The sequence below is a fragment of the Petaurus breviceps genome, unplaced genomic scaffold, assembly GCF_028583685.1.
Source record: "Petaurus breviceps papuanus isolate PSGF00001 unplaced genomic scaffold, PetGlider_PUasm1.0 90895, whole genome shotgun sequence".
Classification (NCBI taxonomy): Eukaryota; Metazoa; Chordata; class Mammalia; order Diprotodontia; family Petauridae; genus Petaurus; species Petaurus breviceps.
In genome coordinates, this window is record NW_027187372.1 from 26,022,993 (window position 1) to 26,045,095 (window position 22,103).

The following is a 22,103-nucleotide window of genomic DNA, read 5'->3' on the forward strand; positions in this document are numbered from 1 at the left end:
TCTCTGTCTCTCTCTCTCTCTGTCTCTCTCTGTCTCTCTCTCTCTCTCTGTCTCTCTCTTTCAGATAGAAGGGGGAAAAAATGAGTCCTAAAAGGACAAAGAGTAATTTTCATTCAAAATGAATCTAGGTTTCAAGTATAAATAAAAGAAAGTATTTGTTTTAGTAGTTAGGGAACTGGACTTGGATTCAGGAAGACCTGGGTTTCAATTCTTCCTCAAGCAAGTCACTTCAACAGCTCTCAGCCTCAGTTTCTCTATCTGTAAAGTGGGCATAAAATTAGCACCTACTTCATAGTGTTGTTGTAAGTATTTGATGAGATTATATGTATAAAATACATTGTAAATATTAAGTAGCATACAAAAGTTAGTTATTATTACTGTGCATGCAACAATGAAGTGGGGAAAATGGGGGAAGACAGATCTGAGAAACCCAGAATTTTGATAGGCTCTTGTTCGGAGCAGATGCCCTTGAGCCCTCCTCCCTGGCCCCCCCTGCCCCCAATTTCCTTACTTGGTGATCTTAAAGATCCTCAGAAGGCGGATACATCGGAGGACAGAGATGCCCAGGGGTGTCATGATCCCAGACTCCACCAGAATGATCTCTATGAGTCCACTGCACACCACGAAGCAGTCAAAGCGATTGAAGACAGACATGAAATACTGTCGAAGCCCCAAACCATACATCTTCATCAGCATCTCGATGGTGAAGAGAATCAGAAGCACACGGTTGGCCACATCTGTAAGGCCAGGATAGGGTCAGCTTCAGGATTACTTTCCCATCCACCCTGTGGCTACCTCTACGTCTTTGTCTTGACCAGTCCTTCAGCTTGAGACATTGTGTTCTATCCTCTTCTCCATGCTATTTCCTTTAATTTTTTCCCCTTCAAGTTGAGAGCAAAATTTGTTTATTTTTTGATGAATTTACCAGCAACTAGGTGGTATAATGGATAGAGGGCCAGGCCTGGAGTCAGGAAAGCTCATCTTCCTGAGTTCAAATCTGGTCTCAGACACTTACTAGCTGTGTGACCCTGGACAAGTCACTTAAACCTGTTTGCCTCTGTTTCCCCATCTGTAAAATGAGCTGGAGAAGGAAATGGCAAACCACTCCAGTATTTTTGCCAAGAAAACCCCAAATGGGGTCACAGAGTGTTGGACATGAATAAAAATGCCTGAACAACAACAAACTGAATTTTCCTTAATAAGACCCACCCAATTCAGGTTACTGCAATTACTCAAGATCTGCCTTCAATGCCTATGTACAGCAAACCTTCACTAAAATGGGTCTAAATGGAGGGAAGGCAAACCAATGTGAATTAGTGAAAAGTCTTAATTATAACCTATGTGTGTATAGTGGCAGAGATCTGGACTCAAAGCCAGGTAGACCTGGGTTCAAATCCTGCCTTTCATATACATATACACTGGTTATTATGTTTATGGACAAGTCACTTAACCTCCCAAATGTTCTTCACAAACTCTCTAAGACTCTGTGTTACTGACTTGTATGGAAATATAGCATGATTACTCTCAAGAACCTTATATTACAAACTAGAGAAATGAAGTTTATTTTTCTAATCATTCCATGTGCTGTCTAATGGGGCTCTTCGGAGACCTGTTTTAATCATCATAGAGAAGTAAAGAAGACTGATTTATAATTATTAGGGCAATTATTTGTAACATTTTACTGCTAAAATGATGAAGATGCTTAAAAGTCATTGAAGATTGTTTAGGTATTATAAATGTCCTCTTTACAATCTTGTCTATAATTTAAATTTGCACTCCCTAAGAATAAGAGATTTGCTAAGTAAAGTTCAATTTCTGTCCCATTCTCAGGTGAAGCCTTATAAGACTTTATATCAGGAAGCACAGAAAAGCAGGATATCTTTGAAAACACTGCATAGGATTTATTATACAGTTTTTTTTAAAGCAAACAGTATGAAATGGAAATTCATAGTTTTATATTAAATCCTATTTTATGTTGTGCTATATACATAGATACATGCTTTTTTGTTTTTTTTTTTGTGTTTAAGTTCAAAATGAATAAATATTTTAAAAAATGGTGGGATATAATCAAGGTTAGACTTAGGAAAAAAGATTGTTCATCAAAAGTTCTCCTAATCTTCAATGTGTTATGTGGTTGCATGCTGAATAATTAAAGATTATATGTGTACACACATGTGTATATGTACATATATGTGTATACATAGATATACATCTCTTTATATATCTATATGACTTTATATTCCCTAGGTATGTTGCTATATCAAAGTATATAGCACCCTGTAAGCCTCATAATACACGATCTGTGTCTATTAGGACAGTACTAAACGCACTCTTGGTTCTGTCCCACTGTTCTGGTACTATGTAGTAGGTGTGACTCATTTTAAGAAACTTGATATTGGATAATACAAATTTCCAAAAAATAAATTTCCTTTCAAGGAGGGATCCTACCCTCTTTTAGAAAAGGATTCATGGAAGAATTTCCTTAAATATTGTTATGTTTCTCTTGGGAATTTAAAATACAACAATTTGATTTATTAAAATTCAGTTTACACATAATTTTTCAGGGCCACAGGTTTTGGAGCAGGAAGAGACTTAGACTTTACAGTCTTAACCTCCCTCTCAACTTGCAACTGAGGAAATGAACCATGGAGTGAATGACTTGCTCAATTCACTTGCTCATACAAGTAGTCGGTAAATTGGCAGCTCCCAGAGGGTAAGGAGAGTATCTATTCTTGCATCCATTTCCTTTCTAGTCCCTCCTTTCAGCATCCCATGCACAAAGGATGCTAGTCCATAGATTTAAGAGGCTATTTTCCTTCATGACACCTGCTTATGGTAGAATGTGAACCTGGGTCATGGGAGTCCAAACCGGGATCCCACTACCTACTGAAAGTCTCAGCCCTGAAAATTCTGCATTGTGATCTGTTTTTATAAGACAGAGCTTATTTCTAATAAGATAAAATTTAATAGACTAATGAATATAAGGTATTAGTGGCTAATAAACCTAAGACTGGGGAATGAAATCATTATTCAAATAAAACTGTGGGGAATATTTGATAGCTGTATACTAGCCTTCTTCCCCATCTCTCAGGGTTGGAGCCTATAAGAAGCTCTTATTGGTTTAATAATCTAAAAATATTTTGAAATAGTAAACAATTATGAAGAAAAATGAATGGTACATTCACCTCAATTTTGGAGAAGAAAAACGTATATATTGGACAAGTCAAAAAAAGTTTGGAACACAAAATTAATGGTTGTTCTTATACAAAGAAGAGAATTTTTACATGGCAACAAGCAATATTGCTAAAATAAAAAGTAAAGAAATAGATGGGAAAATATGTTAAACACATGTGAAAAAGTCTGATATTCAGAATTTATAAGAAACTGCACTAAATACCTAGAATTCAACCTTCAGTGGAAAAAATCATCAAATACCCCGTGAGCAGACAATTTAGAAGGTAGAAATACAAATCATTAGTAGATAATATTTCTAAAATGCTTAGCACAATACCTGGAACATAGTAGGCACTTAATAAATGCTTATTTCTTTCCTTAATATCAACCTAAAAACTATTTACATTTTCTAATAATTTAAAGGCAAATCCAAATAACTGTAAAATATTTAAATAGCCAAAAAAGGAACAAATACAACAATTTTATGTTGTCACCCCTGTAGGTGTTATTGTGACATAGACTAGTATGAACATTTTGGACAGGCAACAATCCATAGTAGATAGAATGTCAGTCAGGAAGACCAAGTCAAGTCACTTAACCTCTGAATGCCCCAAGCAACTCTTGGGGACCATTAGCTACAGAGGATTCTTCTTGTTCAGTCAATTTCAGTCATGAGTCAGTTTCAGTCATGTCCCACTCCTCATGGCCCATTTGGGGTTTTCTTGGCAAAGATACTGAAGCGGTTTGCCATTTCCTTCTCCAGTTCATTTTGTAGATGAGTACATTGGAGCAAATGGGATTAAGTAACTTGTCCAGGGTTTTACAGCTACAAAGTGTCTAAGGCCAGATTTGAACTCAGGAAGAGAAGTCTTCCTGAGAAGAAATGAGCTCCCTTTCACTGTAAGCAGAAGCTGAATTTGTCATAGAGGAGATTCATCCTTCAGGTAAGGGTTAGATTGGATGACTTCTGAGGTCAGTGGACTTGGAGAAAGGAGTCCTGAGTTCAAATACAGCTCAGACACTTACTAGCTCTGTGACCTGGCTAGATCACTTAATCTCTGTCTGCTACAGTTCTCCCCCTCTGTAAAATGGGGATACAAATGGTACCTACCCCCCAAGATTTTTATGAGGATCAAATAAGATAATATTTGTAAAGCACTTCGCAGACCTTAAAGTTCGACATAAATGCTAACTATTATTAAAATGTAGTGAATTCATCCTATTTATACAGTGTCCCTAAAGTCCGGACACATAGAAAATCTCATTAACTATGCATATTTTTAAGAAATGAAATTTTCAACAACATTTTATTTAATTAGCATAAATTTTAGCCATGACAATTTCATATGGAATAAAAGCTTTCATTAGCTATTGGGAACTATTTTCCATATTAATGAGATTAATTTAATTTAATTAATTAATGAGATTTCCTATGTGTCTCCTATGTCTTCCTACGAAATTTCATTTACACTAACTAAACAAAATGTGGTTGAAAATTTCATTTATTTTATGTCTTAAAAATATGCACAGTTAATGAGATTTCCTATGTGTCCAGACTTTAGGGGCATGCTGTATGTTGGATGTTCCAGCTTGCTGGGTGTTATTCCATTTTGTTGTGAATATTGTAACAGCCTTTGGTACCATAAAGAGGGGTCTTTCTTGCCAGGGTTGTTTGTGTATAATTGTTTGCATGTTGTCTGCCTTTTCTTTGCCTCTCTTTGTTCCTCTATCTCTTAGCACAGTGCCTAGGACACGGTAGGTACTCAGTAAATGCTCATTGTCTGATAAGGGAGGAAGAGAATAACATAGTGTCATCCACCTGACTACCTCTTGATAACCATCCACAACGCTGTCTTTGTTTTGAGCTGTTTCTGACCTCCCCTTGGCTACTGTTCTTCCCAATGTCCCCTTCTCACCTTGCAAATGGGTCAACCACAGGGGCTGGCGGTAGTGTTCTGAGGCGATGGACAGGGTGTTGAGGGCCACGACCAGGATCACCAGCCAATAAAAGAGCCTGGATTTCACAACCTCTTGACATTTCCGGCGGAAGATGCGATTCCACTGTCTCCAGTGTCGACTGTAAGATGGAGGAAGACAAAGAAGAGGGAGATCCAGAGCCTTTGATGCTGAAGCTGTGCTCCTGAGTCTTTGGCATTTTCTTCCCCTTTAAGACCCATCACTCCATCCCCAATATTTTTTCCATTATTCACAAGTAAACCTATTCAGCACCTGTCTTCCAAATTCCTCACTGTCTGCCTCTGTTTCCTTCCAAATTATGTATAACAGAAGCACGTTTAGGGGGGAAACTGCATTTCCCATAAGGACATGGGCTTTATGATGGGACTGATGGAACGAAGCTCCTCTGACCAATTGCTATGAAACAGTGAATCTGTGGTGAAGGGTGATTGTGTCTGGAATACAGGACGCTTCAGAGAGGCATCAAACCAGCCTGCAGACTGTGCCTGGGACAGCATATACCTTCATCCACACCCACCATTCCCAGCTTCTTAGGGAGAAAGGAGGAAGGTCATTTTCATTATTGGTCTGGGATCAGAAGGTGGTGCTGTGGATGGAGCACTGGGCCTGGACTCAGGAAGACCTGGGTTCAAATTCAGCCTTGGTAACTGGATGATCCTGGGCAAGTCACTTAACCTTTCTCTGAGTTTCCTCAGCTGCAAAATGGGAATAATAGTAGCACCTGCCTTGCAAGGTAGGATCAAATGAATTTAGATTTGTAAAGCATTTAGCACCCAGGGGTGTGTGTGTGTGTGTGTGTGTGTATGTGTGTGTGTGTGGTGTGTATATGTATTGTTTATTTGTTGTGTGTATATGTGTTGTGTGTATTGTGTATGTATTCTGTGTATGTGTTGTGTGCGTATGTGTTATGTATATGTATGTGGTTGGTGTGTTGCACTGTGGTGTGTGTATGTGCATGTATTGTGTGTGTGCATGTGTGTATATATTGTATGTGATATGTATATATTATGTGTGTATACATGTGCACGTGTATTGTGTGTATGTGCATGCATGTGGAGTATGTGTGTGTATATATGTGTGTGTTGTGTGTGTGTGGTGGGGGAGGTGGTGGAGAAATGAGAAAAGGTGGTTCAAGGAAGAAGGAAGCTCAGTGGGGAATTTGACTTTGTGGTTTTGGTGGCTGGTGGGGTGTGTGCTCTCTTTTTCCACGTAAAAAAAAACAAAGAGAATAATCCTTGAGAAGGATATGGTAAGAAGTAGTTATTCTCAGATTTCTCAGGGGAGGGGCAGCAATTCCACGTAGCCCATTCCCAGACCCATGTGCCCTGTGCTTAAAGAAACTCAGGTAACAAGAGGAAAAGGGAATAGGAAAAAACCAGCCCCCAGCTCTTCTTGTCTGTTCTGTTTAGGTTTGGGTGGAATTTCTGTGATGGAGGCATTCCTTGATTTATCATAAGCTAGACAGTGAATGTTCTCCTAACCCACACACTGAGGAGGGTGGGAAAGGGCTGAGCACAGAGGCAGGGGAGAAACCATACGATTTGGAGGTGGAGAAGCTGGCTTTGACCATGCTCTACTGCTTAATCTCTTTGTGACCTTAGGTATGTAACTTAACCTTCCTGGGTTTCAGTTTCTGCATCTATTAAATGAGAATTTTGGCCTTGGTGTCCCTGTGATTCCTTCCATTTCTAAATCCTATACTTCTCTGGCACATTTTGCAGACTAGTGGAAAAGATGGTCAGTCTAGATATTTGGAAAACTAATCAGTGGCAGTTGAGTTTGCCAAAGGGGTAAATGAACTGCCTTCCATAGTTTCCTGAGGACGGACAACATATAGTCATTATGTCTACAGTAGGTTTTATGGATACTCACATAAATTGGATAAATTTGTTCAAGCCTTCAATTTCATAGAGGCTCTCTGTGTCTGATCCACCTTCATCTGCTGACAGCTTCCCTAAGGACCCAAGAGAAACAGTCAGACAAACAAGCAGATGGGCTTTGCCATCTCTGAGGAAAATTCCCATGTGGGTACATATGGAAAGCTTTTCCAAAGTAAGACCCTTTTATAGAGCAATGTTTTCCCAAGACATAGCTGCATTAATGAGATATTAGTGTAACTTGGGTTTTAATCCAAGTCTGGGGTGTTTTGTGGGCTGCATATGCATGATTATGGATCGGTGGGGAGAATTCTAAGTAAGATATGTTTAGGGTTGTTAGCAGGAGAATTTTGGAGAGGGAAGCTGATCTTTGACAGAAAAAAGACAGTCTTCATGAGAGAAACAGAGAGCAAGTGAGAGAGAAAGAGACAGACAGAGAGAGACAGAGAGACAGAGACAGAGAGAGAGACACAGAGAGACAGAGAGAGAGGCAGAGAGAGAGAGAGAGACAGACAGACAGAGACAGAGACAGAGACAGAGACAGAGAGACAGAGAGAGAGACAGAGACAGAGAGACAGAGACAGAGACAGAGAGAGAGACAGACAGAGAGAGAGACAGACAGAGAGACAGAGATCCATATATCATGCTAAATGCCACTGGTTTGGCTTGAAACCCAGGTTATACTGGGATGGGCTCAGTCTGACAATAAACCTCCTTGGTGAGGCAGCACAAAGTCCTGGAGAGGCCCCCACTCCCCCCCCCCCCCCCCTTGTCTCTGGGCCATAGAGAGGGCCAGCAGGTGGGGTTTCCTCTTAGCTGACTGGATACAAACTTTCTCTTATGTCATCGATATCCATAACTTCTGCTTGGGTGATCCAGCTCATATAACCCTTGAGGTCTTCCTCTAGTTGCTGCTTTTCTCTAAGCTTCTGAAAGGTCCCCCGAGACTTGGCCTTTTCCCGTTCTTTGGTGAATTCACTGAAATGCAATGAGAGGGGAAAAGAGAAGACAAGACTGTTATCGGGGTACTGACCTCCCTGGGGAGAATGAAGGCTCCACGCTTGAATGAGTGGTCGCCTCTCTCCCCCTAACCAGGGCCCTAGATGCCACAGACAATGACTACCTGAGGTCCTTCATATAGTCCTTGGTCAAGAAATGACTTAAAGTTCATGTTTTTCACATTTTATCTAAGTGACTCTGAACATCTTTCATTTATAAAGCAACTCTTAGAGGAAATGGGAGAAAATTTAAAACTCAAAAGTTTGCGGAACTGAATGTTGAAAACTAAAAATAAATTTAAAAAATTATAAAAAAGAAAGTGATGGGGTCCATTAACCCTTAAAAAAGACCTTCTTGCCACTGGCCACTGCAAAGAGGAAGAGAGTATTATGCAGAATCAAGGAATTCTGCATAATAAAGCTGGAAGGGACCAATAGGTCATCTATTCCAATCCTTTCCTTTTTCTGATGAGGAAATGGATACTTGAGAGGTAATATAATTTGTTCAAGGTCACATAGCTTGTAAGTGGTATACCTAGGACTCTTTTGACTGTAAATCCAGGGACTTTTTCAGAAGTGCTGCTTCCTCTCAATTTAACATTTAAAAAGAGGGCAAGGCACTGTCTCCCTTATTGGTGGAGTGCTGGAGCTACGTTTAACAGGCTCTAAAAATCTGGTTGTTAAATTTTCAGTGTCAGCATTTATACCTTCAAAATCAGCAAAGGCTATAAATCAGAAACTGATTTTTTTTATTTTGTTGATTGTCTAGACTTAGGAAAGAGATGGAGAAAATGCTAATAATGCAGGTTAAAGTTAAAGGTATATCATGGGTTAAATTTTTTTTGGGGGGAGAGCTGGTTGTTAAACATTTATCAAGATGCCCTTGGTTACCACCCCCATTTATTGGGATGTTTGGAGAAGACAAGCCTTGGAGAACATGGAAGAGAAGTAGACTTTGCCCTGAAAGGGTGGAGGTAATAATTAAAAGGTACGTTTAAGCCTTTATAAACACATTATCAAAGTTTTATAGTTCCTTTACTTCATTTCATTTCCCCTTCATTAATTAAGTTAATCTTAGCTCGCCTTAGATATGGTGAAAAAGAGGTTGTTTTTGTCCCTTAAGCAAGGAGGGTATGGGGAGTTTGACTATTTCAGAGCAAACAGAAAGGGACTAGGGGACAGCTAATGTTGTCATCACTCTCCAGAGTGGAATTATAGCTTGAATAGGTTATAATGAAGAATAGCATGATGGTCTACTCCTGACTTTTTGCGGATTTCTTTGCATTTTCTTTATTTACTTCTTTTTATAGCTTTTAAGACAAGATTATATACTTTAAATGAGGCTTTGTAGAAGGAAAATGTTTGGTTAAAATATTGTCACATAAGCATTAAGATGGTCAATGGTTTTCTCCACTAAAGAGATGACTGGGGGTGGGGGGTGGGGTGGTGGCTAGGTGGCACAGTGAATGGAGCACAGGCCCTGGAGTCAGGAGGACCTGAGTTCAAATCCGGCCTCAGACACTTGACACAAAAAACTAGCTATGTGACTTTGGGCAAGTCACTTAACCCCAACTGCCCTCCAAAAAAAAAAAAAACCACACACACATAAAAAGAGATGACTGGGCCCTGCCCTGATGGATGTAAGAGAGGGAATCCTCATTTACATTACCTTTTTTTTCCTTACTATTTTGGAGCTTTGAGCCACTAAAAAATTAAAATAAAAATTAATTTAAAAAAAGTTATACATGTGCTGGGAGCATGGACGAAACTAGGCTGGTTCTAAAAAATCAGGTGAACAAGAAGTGGGTCTGATTTTCTAATTTGTGGGTAGCAGAGTATTTGGCATGACTTTCAGGAGAACTGTGCTCTTGTCTCAGTTCTGCCACTAACTGTGTGGTCTAGCTATGTGTGTAGGGGTATTGAATGACATTACCTCTAAATTCCTCTACAGCTCCCAAATCCTATGATTCTGGATCACTTAAGCCAAGTGTCTGCTGCAGAACTGGAGAAGGGAATATTATGGCCTGATGGTAACAAAACCTGTGTGTGAATCTATCTACCCACCTTGGGGAACCAAGTATCGTCCAGTAGTCTCTAAAAACCCTCTATAACACAACTGATTCTTAGGGTAGGGCTCTGGAGACAATACAGGAGGAAGAAATAGGAAACTCAAATAGTGACTTGTCCCTTGATTGAGTATATTTTACAACTTATTGTTTAAGTGATGAGGTCCTGAGGTTCCCCGTGTGTTCATGACCTTTCTCTGCCTGTTTTCTCTGGGGACACTTTTGGACACCTGCATCTGCCTCCCATGCCATAGGGAGCACCCAGGAAAGAAACCAGAGGGAAAATCTTTAGAGGGATGAGAGGAATGAGGCAGGTGACCAAGGTAGGCCAGACAGTGGGGTCCCCACTTAGAGCGTCAGCCAGAACTTGGTGGGAGCAGTTATTGCATCTGGCAAAACCTTCAAGCAGAAGGTGAAGCATCTATACTGAATCATAGATTCACAGTGACCCAGTTTCTAGACTGGACTATTTAGAAAAGGGCTATATTGTTATCCTTGGAATATCACAGGGCGGAGGAAAGTGCTAGAGAAAATAAAGGGGTTTGTGGCAAGGAAGAGAGGAAAATGACAAAACTGATGAAATCTAGTTATCCAGCCCCTCTTCTGTTATCCTTATCAGCGTCCCCTAAGGGAGTAGGTTGGACCAAGATGGACAAGGTAAGAGTTACACTACCAGAGAAATCATGGTGACAAGCCACACCTCCTTAGGGGACCCTTGCCCTTCAATACACTTACCCACTCAGGACACCCAGAACTAGGTTGAGGATGAAGAAGGATCCTAGGAGAATGAGGCTGACAAAATAAATCCAGGGCCACTCATTTCCAATGGCATCATTGACCTAGGGGTCAGCAAAGATTGTGAGTTTGGAATTATAGAATCTGACTGCTAAAAGAGATTTCAGGAATCATTATCGCCAGGGATTCTTAACCTTTTTTTAATGGCTCTGTTTGAAGCCTATGGATCCCTTTCCAGGATATTGTTTTTAAATAACTAAAAGAAATATTAAATTGCAGGGAGAGGTTAGTGAAAATAAAGATGAATTTTCCCCCATCCAAATTCATGGACCCTCTAAAATATATTCATATATCCTTTGGGGTCCATTAAGAATCCCTGATCTACGTGCCTCAGTAAGGCAGACTACTGTAATGGAAAGAATGTTGCTTTTGGAGTTAGGAGAGGCTTGGGTGTAAATCTTTTTTTTTAAACTTAAATAATATTTATTTAATTTGCTATTTACACAAAATTTTCAAAAAATTTCACACTCCCCAACTAGAGAAGACAGGGAACTATTTAACAAACAGAAATAGTCAATCTTCAAAATAACTAGTAATTCTTAACAGATGAAAATAGTAAAGGATCTGTCGTTTCAACATAGCCCAATACAAAGTGTCTATGACTTACTCCCAAATTATCTGACTTAGCAGATAAGTCTTGGTAACTGATTAAGGCACAAAGATATTAAATGATTCAACCTGGGTCAAATAAGTTGTAAGTGTCCAATGCAGTATCTGAACCTAGATCTTTCCAAACTAGTATTCTATCCACTATACCCTGCTGCCTCCATAAATAATACAAATGAAAACGAATAAAAATAATGCAAAAATGGAAAAAAAATTTGTAATAACCAAAACGGTTTTTTCCCCAAAGAAAGAAAATAAAATTCTAGGGACAGCCAGGTGGCACAGTGAATAGAGCACCGGCCTTGAAGTCAGGAGGACCTGAGTTCAAATCCGGCCTCAGATACTTAACACACTAGCCATGTGACTTTGAGCAAGTCACTTAATTCTAACAGCCCTCCAAAAAAAAAAAATTCCTTCCAAAAAGCAAATTGCACAAGACAAAACTAAAATGGATTAAAGTCATTTCTCAGAAAAAAATGTACAAAAATAAAATTTTAAATACATTTCACAAGTCATGTGTCTTCAGATTCTTTAAAGAGTTTCATACATAAGGTCACATTTAGAGAAAATAAGTTAACGCAATCATTTGAATTGGCTGCCTGCACACTGGACAAGGCTTATTTCTCTTTTTGAGCTTCTTAGCACATGTAAAACATGCCATAAGATGTCCTGTCCTTCCATGGACAATGCAACCATTCTTAGGCCGGCTCTGACAGATGACACAGGGCTCTACTGTACTGGGGGGAAGAACAGACTCCATACTTGTTTCTTTGTCTTGTGCTTCTTCTCTCTCCAATTCTCCAGCATCTTCCTGACTACTACAGACGATACTTTTAGATGTCGATGGCTGGGAATACTCCTCACTTTCTTGGGAATCTGATATCTGCACTATTTTTTCATCATTTTCCTCAACACATGAATCTTGAGAGTCATTCATTTTATTTTTCTTACAATTAGGAACATCAAAGCCCTCTTCCTCCCCTTGTGTGGGGTTTTCTAGTTTGCCTTTGTCTGACACGTCACCTTTCTCCTCAGGAAGCCAATTCTCTCGTAAAGCCCAGCATCTGTGGCAGTGTGGTGGAAGTGGAGGGTTCATTTTGTCACAGGAAGTACACTTCCAATAGTCAGCTAAGGATATTTCAGGGTGTTCATCAAACGAGTCAGTGTCACTATCCTCTGCCTGATATACGGTTACCTGGTATATCTCATCATCTTCATCTGTGAGTTCTTGTCCTTGTTCATTGTGACTATAATCTTCTGAATCAATAGACAACTTCTAACTCAACACTGAATTGGTCTGAAACTGAATCATCTGAATTTTCACTTAATACACCAGTATCAATATCCGGACTTGAAGGAATTTCTGTTGAGTCACTTCTACTGCTTCGTTCACAGCAAATCTCATTTATGACACACAGAGCAGTTTTCATCAAACGTAAGGGAAATACTATCTGACTTATGTCGTTTTCTGTGTCTTTCACCAAGCAACTCATCTGAATTTTCTTCTGTTTCACTGTGTGTTCTCCTTCTAGATGAGGTAGCTGGTCTAGAATTCAGATTAGTTGATGGTTTCTCTTCCTGCAATTCTTGCATAGATTCCTTTTGACCACTTCCGATTTCAAGCTGACACCTGGCTTCATTCATAGATGTATTTGGACTAGGAAATTCTTGTTGATTGACTGCTATCAAGTTTCTGGAAATCATTGCATATAATCTCCTGTGCTCTTTCACAGAGAAGCTTGGTACCCCAAACAGATCTCCAAGAAGGTCATCTGAACAATAGACAATGTGCTGTTGCTTTTTATCATATAATTGTTTGACCGAGATCGAATAAAACCTCCTTCTTTGTGAATGTTTCTTTCTGCGCACCAGCAAACTTCAACAACTTCAAGAGCAATGGCTTTTGGTCTAACCTGTGCCTCTTGCTCCGAAGGTGGCATCTGCGAGGTGCTCAGGGCACCCTCTGCATCAGAAGACATTTTCGTATTGCACATTTGCCTTTGCCCCCGGATGCGGAGGCCCCTCCTCACCGCCCTCCGCTTCTTCCTCTACCTTCCCGCCAGAGGCTGCAGACCCGCCCTTTCGCCCCCCTCCCTCATGCCCCCGAGTGGGACGCCGCGGAGCCCCAGAAAAAAGGGGCCGCGGGTAGGACGCCCCTCGACCACCCAGGTCAGGCGAGGCACGGGGGCCTAGTAGAACCGCCGGCCCCCGCGGCTCCGGCCTCACCTCCGGCTCCAGAGCTAGGAGAGCTTCTCGCCGTGCTGGCGACGGCCGCGCCCGTGGCGGACTACCCTCGGAGGGTGGTATTTGCCTCCAGGCGCCGCTTCGAGTACCGTTGGAGGGTTTGGGGGGGAGGGGAAAAGGCCGGAGCGGCCCCGCGCTAGCAGCAGCAGGGTCTCCCTTGGGTGTAAATCTTGCCTCAGATATTTAATGCTGTGCTATCATGGGCAAGTCACTTAATAAATAATAATAATAATAATAATAATAATAACAAACAATAACTATACCTAGCATTTTCCCATCACTTTGAGGTTTGTGGAATATTTTACACATATTATCTCATTATAGCATCACAACAACCTTGGGAGGTAAGTGCTGTCATTAATCTCATTTTTGTAAATGAGAAAACTAGAATTAGCACAAGTCAAATGACTTACTCAGAATCACACAGCCAGTAAGTGTCTGAGTTGGGATTTGAACTCAGGTCATCCTAACTCCAGACCCAGAACTCTATTCATACACCACCTAGCTGTCTCTCTGGGTCTCAGTTTCTTCATTTGCAAAGTGAGACTAAAAATGTCTGTAGTCCCTATCTCACATTCATGAAAAATACTCTTCAAAATACAACATTTATTACTTATGAAGAAACTGGGGCATGGAGAGGGCAAGTGACTTGTCTAAGGTCACACAATCAGTAAGCATAGGGGCCAAAATTGGAACTCAGGTCTTTTGATTGCAAATCCAGGGCTTTATTCCAATACAGTATACCTGAGTTCAAATCCATCCTCAGACACTTACAAGCTGTGTGACTCTGGGCAAGTCATTTAACCCTGTTCTCCTTAATCCAATGGAGAAGGAAATGGCAAATTAATCTGGTGTCTTTGCCAAGAAAACACCTTGAACAGTATGGTCCATAGGGTCACGGAGAGTTGGACATGATCGAACAACACAACAGTAGCAGCAACAACAAGCACAACTGCGCTGATCTTGCCCTCCTCCCCCTCCTTTCTCAGTCATTCAGGGCCCTCTTGTGCTCATTCCAGAGTTTTTTCACCCAAGAGGAGTGAGAGGAGACCATGATCCACTGGTACAGGGAGGGAATCCTTCTAGATGGAGAGAGGAAGTATTTGTAAAGGCTAGGACCATAGAAACCAAAAGTTGAAAAGGCTCAGTTTCTCCTTACGTAAAAAATGGTTTGGGTGTTAGGGACCTCAGGTCCTTTCCCAACTTATCCAACAGTCAATGCTTCTGTCACCTCCTGAGGTCATTTTGTCTATCCCTCTGCCCCTTAGCAAGATCGAATCTATTCTATCCCTGGACAAGAACATCTCTTATTTGCTTCTTCCTGACATTCTTCCACTGTCTACTCCATCACTAATTAGTTCCTTCTCATCTGGGATCTTTGGAAATAGAAGAGACACCAGCCTTGTGCAGAAAGTACTTTGTGTCCAGAGATCTGGAGAGTAGACCTAGTCTTCCACCAACTAGCATTGTGCCTCAGGCAAGCCGGCCTCTCAGGACCAGGGTTATTTTCATTTGTCAAATGGGGATGAAGACATACATCTTCCCTCCTTACTCTACAGAGTTGTTGGGAGAAAAAAATGAGCTAAGAGATGTGAGAAAATACTTTCTCCAGTGTGAAGTGCTATCCAAATGCAGGATGTTATTTGTCCTGGATTGTGGTCCTGACTGGAGACTGGGAGATGGACACAATCACCTCCATAACATCATCCTGTCTCCAAAAATCCCAAGACACCAGAGCTGAAGGAAGGAATCATTTCCAGTCTAACCTAAGGGACAATTAGTAAAGGAGTGGAATCTTGGGGTGCTGATTCCAAACTGTCCTCCATCCTGCATGCTGAGAAGGTATAGTGTTCCGTAATTATTCTCTATTCTCTCTAGGACTCAACTTTCCTAGGGGACAGGGGGCATGTCCCCCAGTGACCATGGGGGAGCCTACATTTTGCAGTTTTCCAGGGGAGAATGAAACAGCAATGACCTAAACACCTGGACAAACTGCCTCCTGGTGCCTGCTCTGGGCATGGGATCTCCTCCCACCTTGTCTCCCTCCTCTTGTGGCTGGGTGGGGTTAGGATAGAGATCATGTAGGCAGCAGCTGAGACCTACCCAGTAGAGGACATCAGTCCAGCCTTCCATGGTCATGCACTGGTACACGGTGAGCATGGCAAAGCCAAAGTTATCGAAATGGGTGATGCCATTATTGGGACCTGGCCAGCCACCTCTGCACTCACTTCCATTGATGGTACATGGGCGCCCGGAGCCTGTCCTAGCACAAGGGGATGGTTTCTCCATCTCTACTGTGGCCACAATGTCTAGGGGAGGAAGGAAGCAAAAGCATTAGTCTTGAGTCCAAGAACCCCTTCAGGCTTGGCATATGACTGGGTAGGACAAAGGGACTGGGAGGTACAGAGCCTGCTTCCTAGGCCTGGAGAGCCAACTACTAGTGTGTAACACTGGACTACTTACTTGAACACTTTAATATTGCTCTACACATTCAGAATTGTACTTATCCTTCCCTATGTGATATAATGTGGGAGAGCATTTTGAGGACTTTCAGACAGTGAAAGAGTTAAAAAAAAATTGGGACATTCAGAAAACAGTTCGGAGCATGTTTTGGAAATCTCGGTATAAATGCATGTAATGCAGGACTATTGTTCCATAAGAAATGATGGAAGGGGCAGTTGCAGAGAAACCTGGAATATTTGTGTGAACTGATGCAGAATGAAACGAGCAGAACCAAGAGAACAATTTATGCCATAACAATAATACTACAAAGGGAAGTGTGTTTGGATGACTTTTGAGCTCTGATCAGTGCAATGGCCAATGATGATCTTGGAGGACGGAGCATGCTGCCCACCTCCTGACAGACGAATAACAGACTCATGATGCAGAATGAGACATACATTTTTGGACATGGCCAACGTGGGAGTTAGATTTACTTACTCTGCGTATTTGTTACAAGGGTTTCATTTTTCTTTCTTTTCTCATGGGAGTGCAGAAGAGGTGGAGGGAGAGTAAAATAGATGCTTATTAATTAAAAAGAGTATTTAAGAGATCTCGGGCAATTCATTTACAACTTGTTCATGATGCATGGAATAGAATATATTGCTCTCGGGCTTTAGAATCAGCCCTTCCTTGTACTCCACCTCTCCCCTTCCTCAGAGAGTCTAAGCCAAGGCCAACCAGTGGGCTTGGGAGGAGATGGCCTAGCCTGCTTACTGGCTGAACCAGCCTCAAGGCCTCTCTTGCTTACTTTCTCCCCTTGTGGGGCTCACCTGTCCCAATGAAGTAGCAGGTCTTGTGCATTTTTCCCTTGAAGAGTTCCAGTCCTACGATGGCATAGATGATGACCATGAAGAGAACCAGGAGGGCAATGTGGAACAGAGGGATCATGGCCTTGATGATGGAATTGAGAACAACCTGCAGGCCTGTGGTCAGGGAGAGCCTGTCATATTTCTTCTAACTTGCCCCCAACTCTGAGTTCTCCCCTTCTTTCCCATAGAGCCTTTTCCCAACGAAAGGAAGAATAAGCTTGTCTTAACATTCCCATCTACCCCAGGGACCAAAGACCCACAAACTTCTGTCAGCAGGGAGGCCCAGAGCTGGGGCCAGGGGGAAAGGATGGGGACAAGGGAAGAGCAGGTTCTACAGAGGGCACTGCCACCCACTTGGAACCCCTGACACCAGCCGGAGGGGTCTGAGGACACGGAAGGCTCTCAGGGCCTTGACATCCAAACCAGCTCCTTTGCTGCTCATTGGGGTTGAATTGCTTTGGATCAAGTTGATCTCTTCCAGAATCACGGTGGAAACCCTAGGGGGGAGGGAGGGAAAGAAAGAGAACCCAACAGGTCAGAAAACCCCACTGTCTTAGGGTTCTGGGTTCTGAGGGGGTGCTTGCTGGGGACCAACTTGGCTTTCACAGCCGTCTTGTCTGCTCAGAGGTTTTCCTGAGCAGACAGCCTAAAGCCAAGCACCACTTCCACACCTTTGCTGACCCTGCTTGGGGTGCACTTTTCTTTCCTCTTTGCTTATATAGATTTTACCATCCTTCAAGGCCCAACTCAAATCTTCCATGAAGCCCTCCTTCACAGTTCCAGTCTTCAATGATCTCTCTCCCTTCTTAATGCTTTAATGCTTCCACCACTAAATCTATCATCCCCTTATCCATAGCTGGGCAGTGTTTTTGAAGTATTCATGTCTACTTGCCTTGCCTCCCCAACTAGACTGTAAGCTCCTTTATGGGAGGAGTTGTAACATTTTAATTTGTATTCCCCAGCAGCACTGAGCACAGTGGTGGACGCATAGTAGGTCCTTAGAAAATACTTCCTGAATTGGACTTAATGATATAAACTTAGCAGTTGGAGCACTATTCCAAATGTAATAGCCAGCCAGTACAGACTTATTCATATGGAAATACCCAAGAATCAAAATTCCTTTGCACTTATTTTGTTTACAAAGTGATTCTGATTCATGAATATATTAATGTGAGTGGAACTATTCTCAATGGCTGCCAGGTACGGAATCATATTCTGACTTCTGAGCTTATAGAATTGAATTCACTCATGTTTCTACAATTATCTGTGAACCACAGTAGAATTTTTTTTAATTTAATTTTTCTTCAACAACAACAACAAAAAATTTTTTCCCTCCCATTTCACCTTCATTGAAAAAGGGAAAAACAAAACCCTTGTAACAAACATGCATAGTTGGGCAAATCAGATTCCTGCATTGGCCATGTCCAAAGTCTATGTCTCATTATGTACATTGTCATGTCTCTTTTAGGAGGTAACATCAGAAGAAGGTAAGTCCCTTTACAGCAGGGACCATTTCACCTTTGTATTTGTATCTCCCTAAAACCAATATCAGGAGTGGGTAACCCGCAGCCTTGAGGGGACATGTGGCCCTCTAGGTCCTCAAGTGTTGCCTTTTTACTGAATTCAAACTTCACAGAACAAATCCCCTTAATAAAAGGATAGGACCTATACAGTGCTTAGCCCCTAGTAGGCATTTAATAAATGCTTGCTGATTAATGAAAGAAATTGATTACAGGAGCCAGAGTGCATCAGCTGGGGCAAGAGAACAGAATGAATGGGGTTGGGTTGAATAGTCTGCCAGGCAAAGAGTCTTATGATACCCTCCCCTACATCTCTAGGATGGAGACTGTGGGGACTCCCCCGTGAAGGACATTAGCAGAAGGGCCCAGTTCTCTATTTTTGTATACATATCCCTTACCACAGTATTCCTCCTGACAAAGATGGTAGGAACACCCCTATGGCCACTCCCCTCCAATCCTGGAATGTTTGAGGGCTACTACCTACCCAAGGAAGACGATGATGAAGTCTAACACATTCCAGCCACTGCGCAGGTAGGCATCTTGATGGAAGAGGAAACCATAAGCAATGATCTTCATGGCGGCCTCAATTGAAAAGACGATGAGGAAGAAATACTCCAACTTCTCCTGCAGGGTGATTGGAGAGTGGCAGAGAGCTTAGTCCCCAAACAGAAGATTTCCTAGCTGGTTTCTCTTGCCATCTAGGTATGATTTTTCTTGCTATCACCACCCCAGAGACTGAAGGGACTTCTCTCTTTTTTTTTTTTTTTGAAGGGACTTCTCTTACACAGGTCTGGGATTCAGGATGCTTTTCACTTTAACAGGAACAGCCCTTCCCATATTACCTACTGTGATATAGCAGATATGGCCTCTGGCTTAAAAGACATAATATTTTACTGCAAGTGTGTGTGGTGGAATCATGGGAATTCATGCTATACAGCTGAGGTACATGTTTCTCAGTTCAGCTTGATTTGGTTAACAGCAGAGCTCACAGGTAATTTGGTCTGTCTGGCCAGCCTTGTTTTACAGATCTTACAAACTCAGTCCCAGAGAAGTTAACTGATTTGACCAAGGTCACACTGGTAATAAATGGTTTCTGAACCAAGGTCCTCTGACTTCAAATCCAGCACCATTTCCATTACACCATACTGCCTCCTCCTCATGGTCAGCTGACTCCTGTAGACTCAATCATTTGGGTCATTTTGTCCTCACTTAAGTTATTACTATCATGTCCCAGACTCAGATTTATTTGTAATCATTTACCCATCTACTTGGGGGCAGCCAGGTGCCACAATGGATAGAGTGTTGGACCTGGAGTCAGGAAAACTCATCTTCCTGAGTTCAAATCCAGCCTCAGACATGTACTAACTGTATGATCCTGGACAAACTACTTAACCTTGTTTGCCTCAGTTTCCTCATCTGTAAAATGAGCTGGAAGAGGAAATGACTAACCACTTCAGTATCTCTGCTAAGAAAACCCCAAATGTGGCCATGAAAAGTCAGAAACGACTGAAATGACTAAACGAAAACCTGTTTGCTTGTTTTTAATTTCCTCCCTGCCTTCCTTCCCCCTCCTCCTTCTCCCCCATTAGAGTTAAGCTCTCTAAGGACAAGGACTTTCTTGTTTCTCTTTGCATATCTAGGCTCTAACATGGAGCCCTTGCACATTTTGTGGGGAAGGACAGGGATTTCATGGGAGTAATGAACAAAGTTCCTCTACCATGCAGATTGCCACATGCTTTGCAAATTCTAGTCTGGAAGAGTTTCCTGGGACACTGAGAGAGTAAATTATTTGGGTCATACTTCCATCTTGTGTCAGATGGAAGGTGGAATTTGAGCCTAGATCTGCCTATCCTCAAGGCTCACTCTCTATTCATTACATCACACTGTCTCTCTCTGCCTCGTATGTCCTAGGTGTTTAATAAATGCTCACTGAATGAATTCTTGGATTATTCCTGTTCTCTACCTTGAGCTCAGAATTACTTCTCTCAGGCCCTGTTGTCAATGGGAAAGCAAGTTCTGGGACGGAGATTATACTTTGATTAAATCATTCTCCTCAAAGCCACTTAAACTTGGTTGGTTTGGTCTCTGCTCATAAAATTTCCCTAAATAATGACTGTTGTTGTTCAGGTTTTCTTGGCAAAGATACTAGAGTGAGGCTTGCCATTTCCTTCTCCATCCCATTTTACAGATGAGGAAACTGAGGCAAACAGGGTGAAGTGACTCAGGGTCACACAGTTAGGAAGTGTCTGAGGCTGGATTTGAACTCAGGCCTTCCTTACTCCAAGTCCAGCACTCTAACCACTCTATGTCTAGCTGACCTCCATGTGGTGTTCAAATTTGCAAAATGCTTTATATATGTTATTTCACTTGAGATTCACAACAACCCTTCAAAGTAGTCACATGGTCATTCTTACCCCCATTTTACAGAGGAGGAAACAGATGTTAATTAACTTTGTCTAAGGTGACCCAACTCATATATCTCAGAGGTAGAATTCAAAACCCAGATCTACCTGACTCCAAGTCCAGCCCTGAATCTACTGTGACACACAGAAGTTCTTGTTCTCTGGCTTAGGTCTTGAAGCCACTTTCATCTCTTTATGTTTCTATATGAGTTCTCTGAAGCCCTAAATGTTTTCAGAATTCTGGAGGGGGAAAGGCAAGGCAATTGGGGTTAAGTGACTTGCCCAAGGTCACATAGCTAGTAAGTGTGTCAAGTGTTTGAGGCTGGATTTGAACTCAGGTCCTCCTGACTCCAGGGCTGGTGCTCTATTCACTGAGCCACTTAGCTGCCCCTCAGAATTCTGATCCCACTTATTATCATCATGGGGCTTCCAACAACCCTCCATCCTTGGTCACCACACCCCTTGTCACACCACACCTCAGTCATCTCTTCAGTTTTGTCTTGTCCCAGAGAAATATTAGCATTAACTTTAATATCTATACAATTTCATTTTAGTTCATTTTATCTAGTCCCAGCCATACTGGTCTGTTGTCAAATTCACATTTTCAGAGAGTTTTTTAAACTTGGTGGTGATATGGAAGGTAGTGGAAGGGGGTTTCACCAACAGCCTGGTCCTAGGGATCTCCAAGGATCTTCTTCAGTGAAAGCTTCCAGAGAGTGTAGGTGGAAACAGAGACACAAGAAAATTATTCTCAACAGATAATATTGGAGGAAACATATCAGAAAAATCACCCTAAATTGCTTAAGGGTACCTCTAGAACCCTGATGAGGAGATGTAATCTTGCTCCAGGACCCAAGATTGATTGGTAAGAAAGGAAGCTGGGGTATAGGCTCCTTAGAGATCATGTGGGCTATGCATTATAGAAGATACACTCAGCTCTCTTGATTCCTCTTGCCAATTCTTAATAATAATGATAATAGCTAACATTTATACAGCACTTACTATGTACTGGACACTACGCCAAATGCTTTACAAATATTATCTCATTTGACCTTCACAACACCTTTGGAGGTAAGTGCTGTTATTATCCCCATTTTACATTTGGGGAAACTAAGTGGTTAAGTGATTTGCTC

At 41.7% G+C, this 22,103-nt stretch overlaps 1 protein-coding gene and 1 pseudogene across 2 annotated transcripts in view; both read right to left on the reverse strand.

Annotated features, from left to right (window-relative positions):
* Positions 1–22,103, reverse strand: part of CACNA1S (calcium voltage-gated channel subunit alpha1 S) — a 104,577-nt gene that overhangs the window by 55,919 nt on the left and 26,555 nt on the right. For both annotated transcript variants that reach the window (XM_069074537.1, XM_069074536.1), the window contains exons 3-11: positions 19,053–19,192; positions 17,403–17,545; positions 17,010–17,162; positions 15,841–16,046; positions 10,828–10,931; positions 7,861–8,006; positions 7,024–7,105; positions 5,091–5,251; positions 512–737 (exon numbers count right to left, since the gene is read on the reverse strand). In XM_069074537.1, coding sequence (XP_068930638.1) covers positions 512–737; positions 5,091–5,251; positions 7,024–7,105; positions 7,861–8,006; positions 10,828–10,931; positions 15,841–16,046; positions 17,010–17,162; positions 17,403–17,545; positions 19,053–19,192 — 1,361 coding nt within the window. The remainder of the gene's footprint in view (positions 1–511; positions 738–5,090; positions 5,252–7,023; positions 7,106–7,860; positions 8,007–10,827; positions 10,932–15,840; positions 16,047–17,009; positions 17,163–17,402; positions 17,546–19,052; positions 19,193–22,103) is intronic.
* LOC138151064 (E3 ubiquitin-protein ligase Mdm2 pseudogene) lies at positions 11,287–13,558 on the reverse strand (annotated as a pseudogene).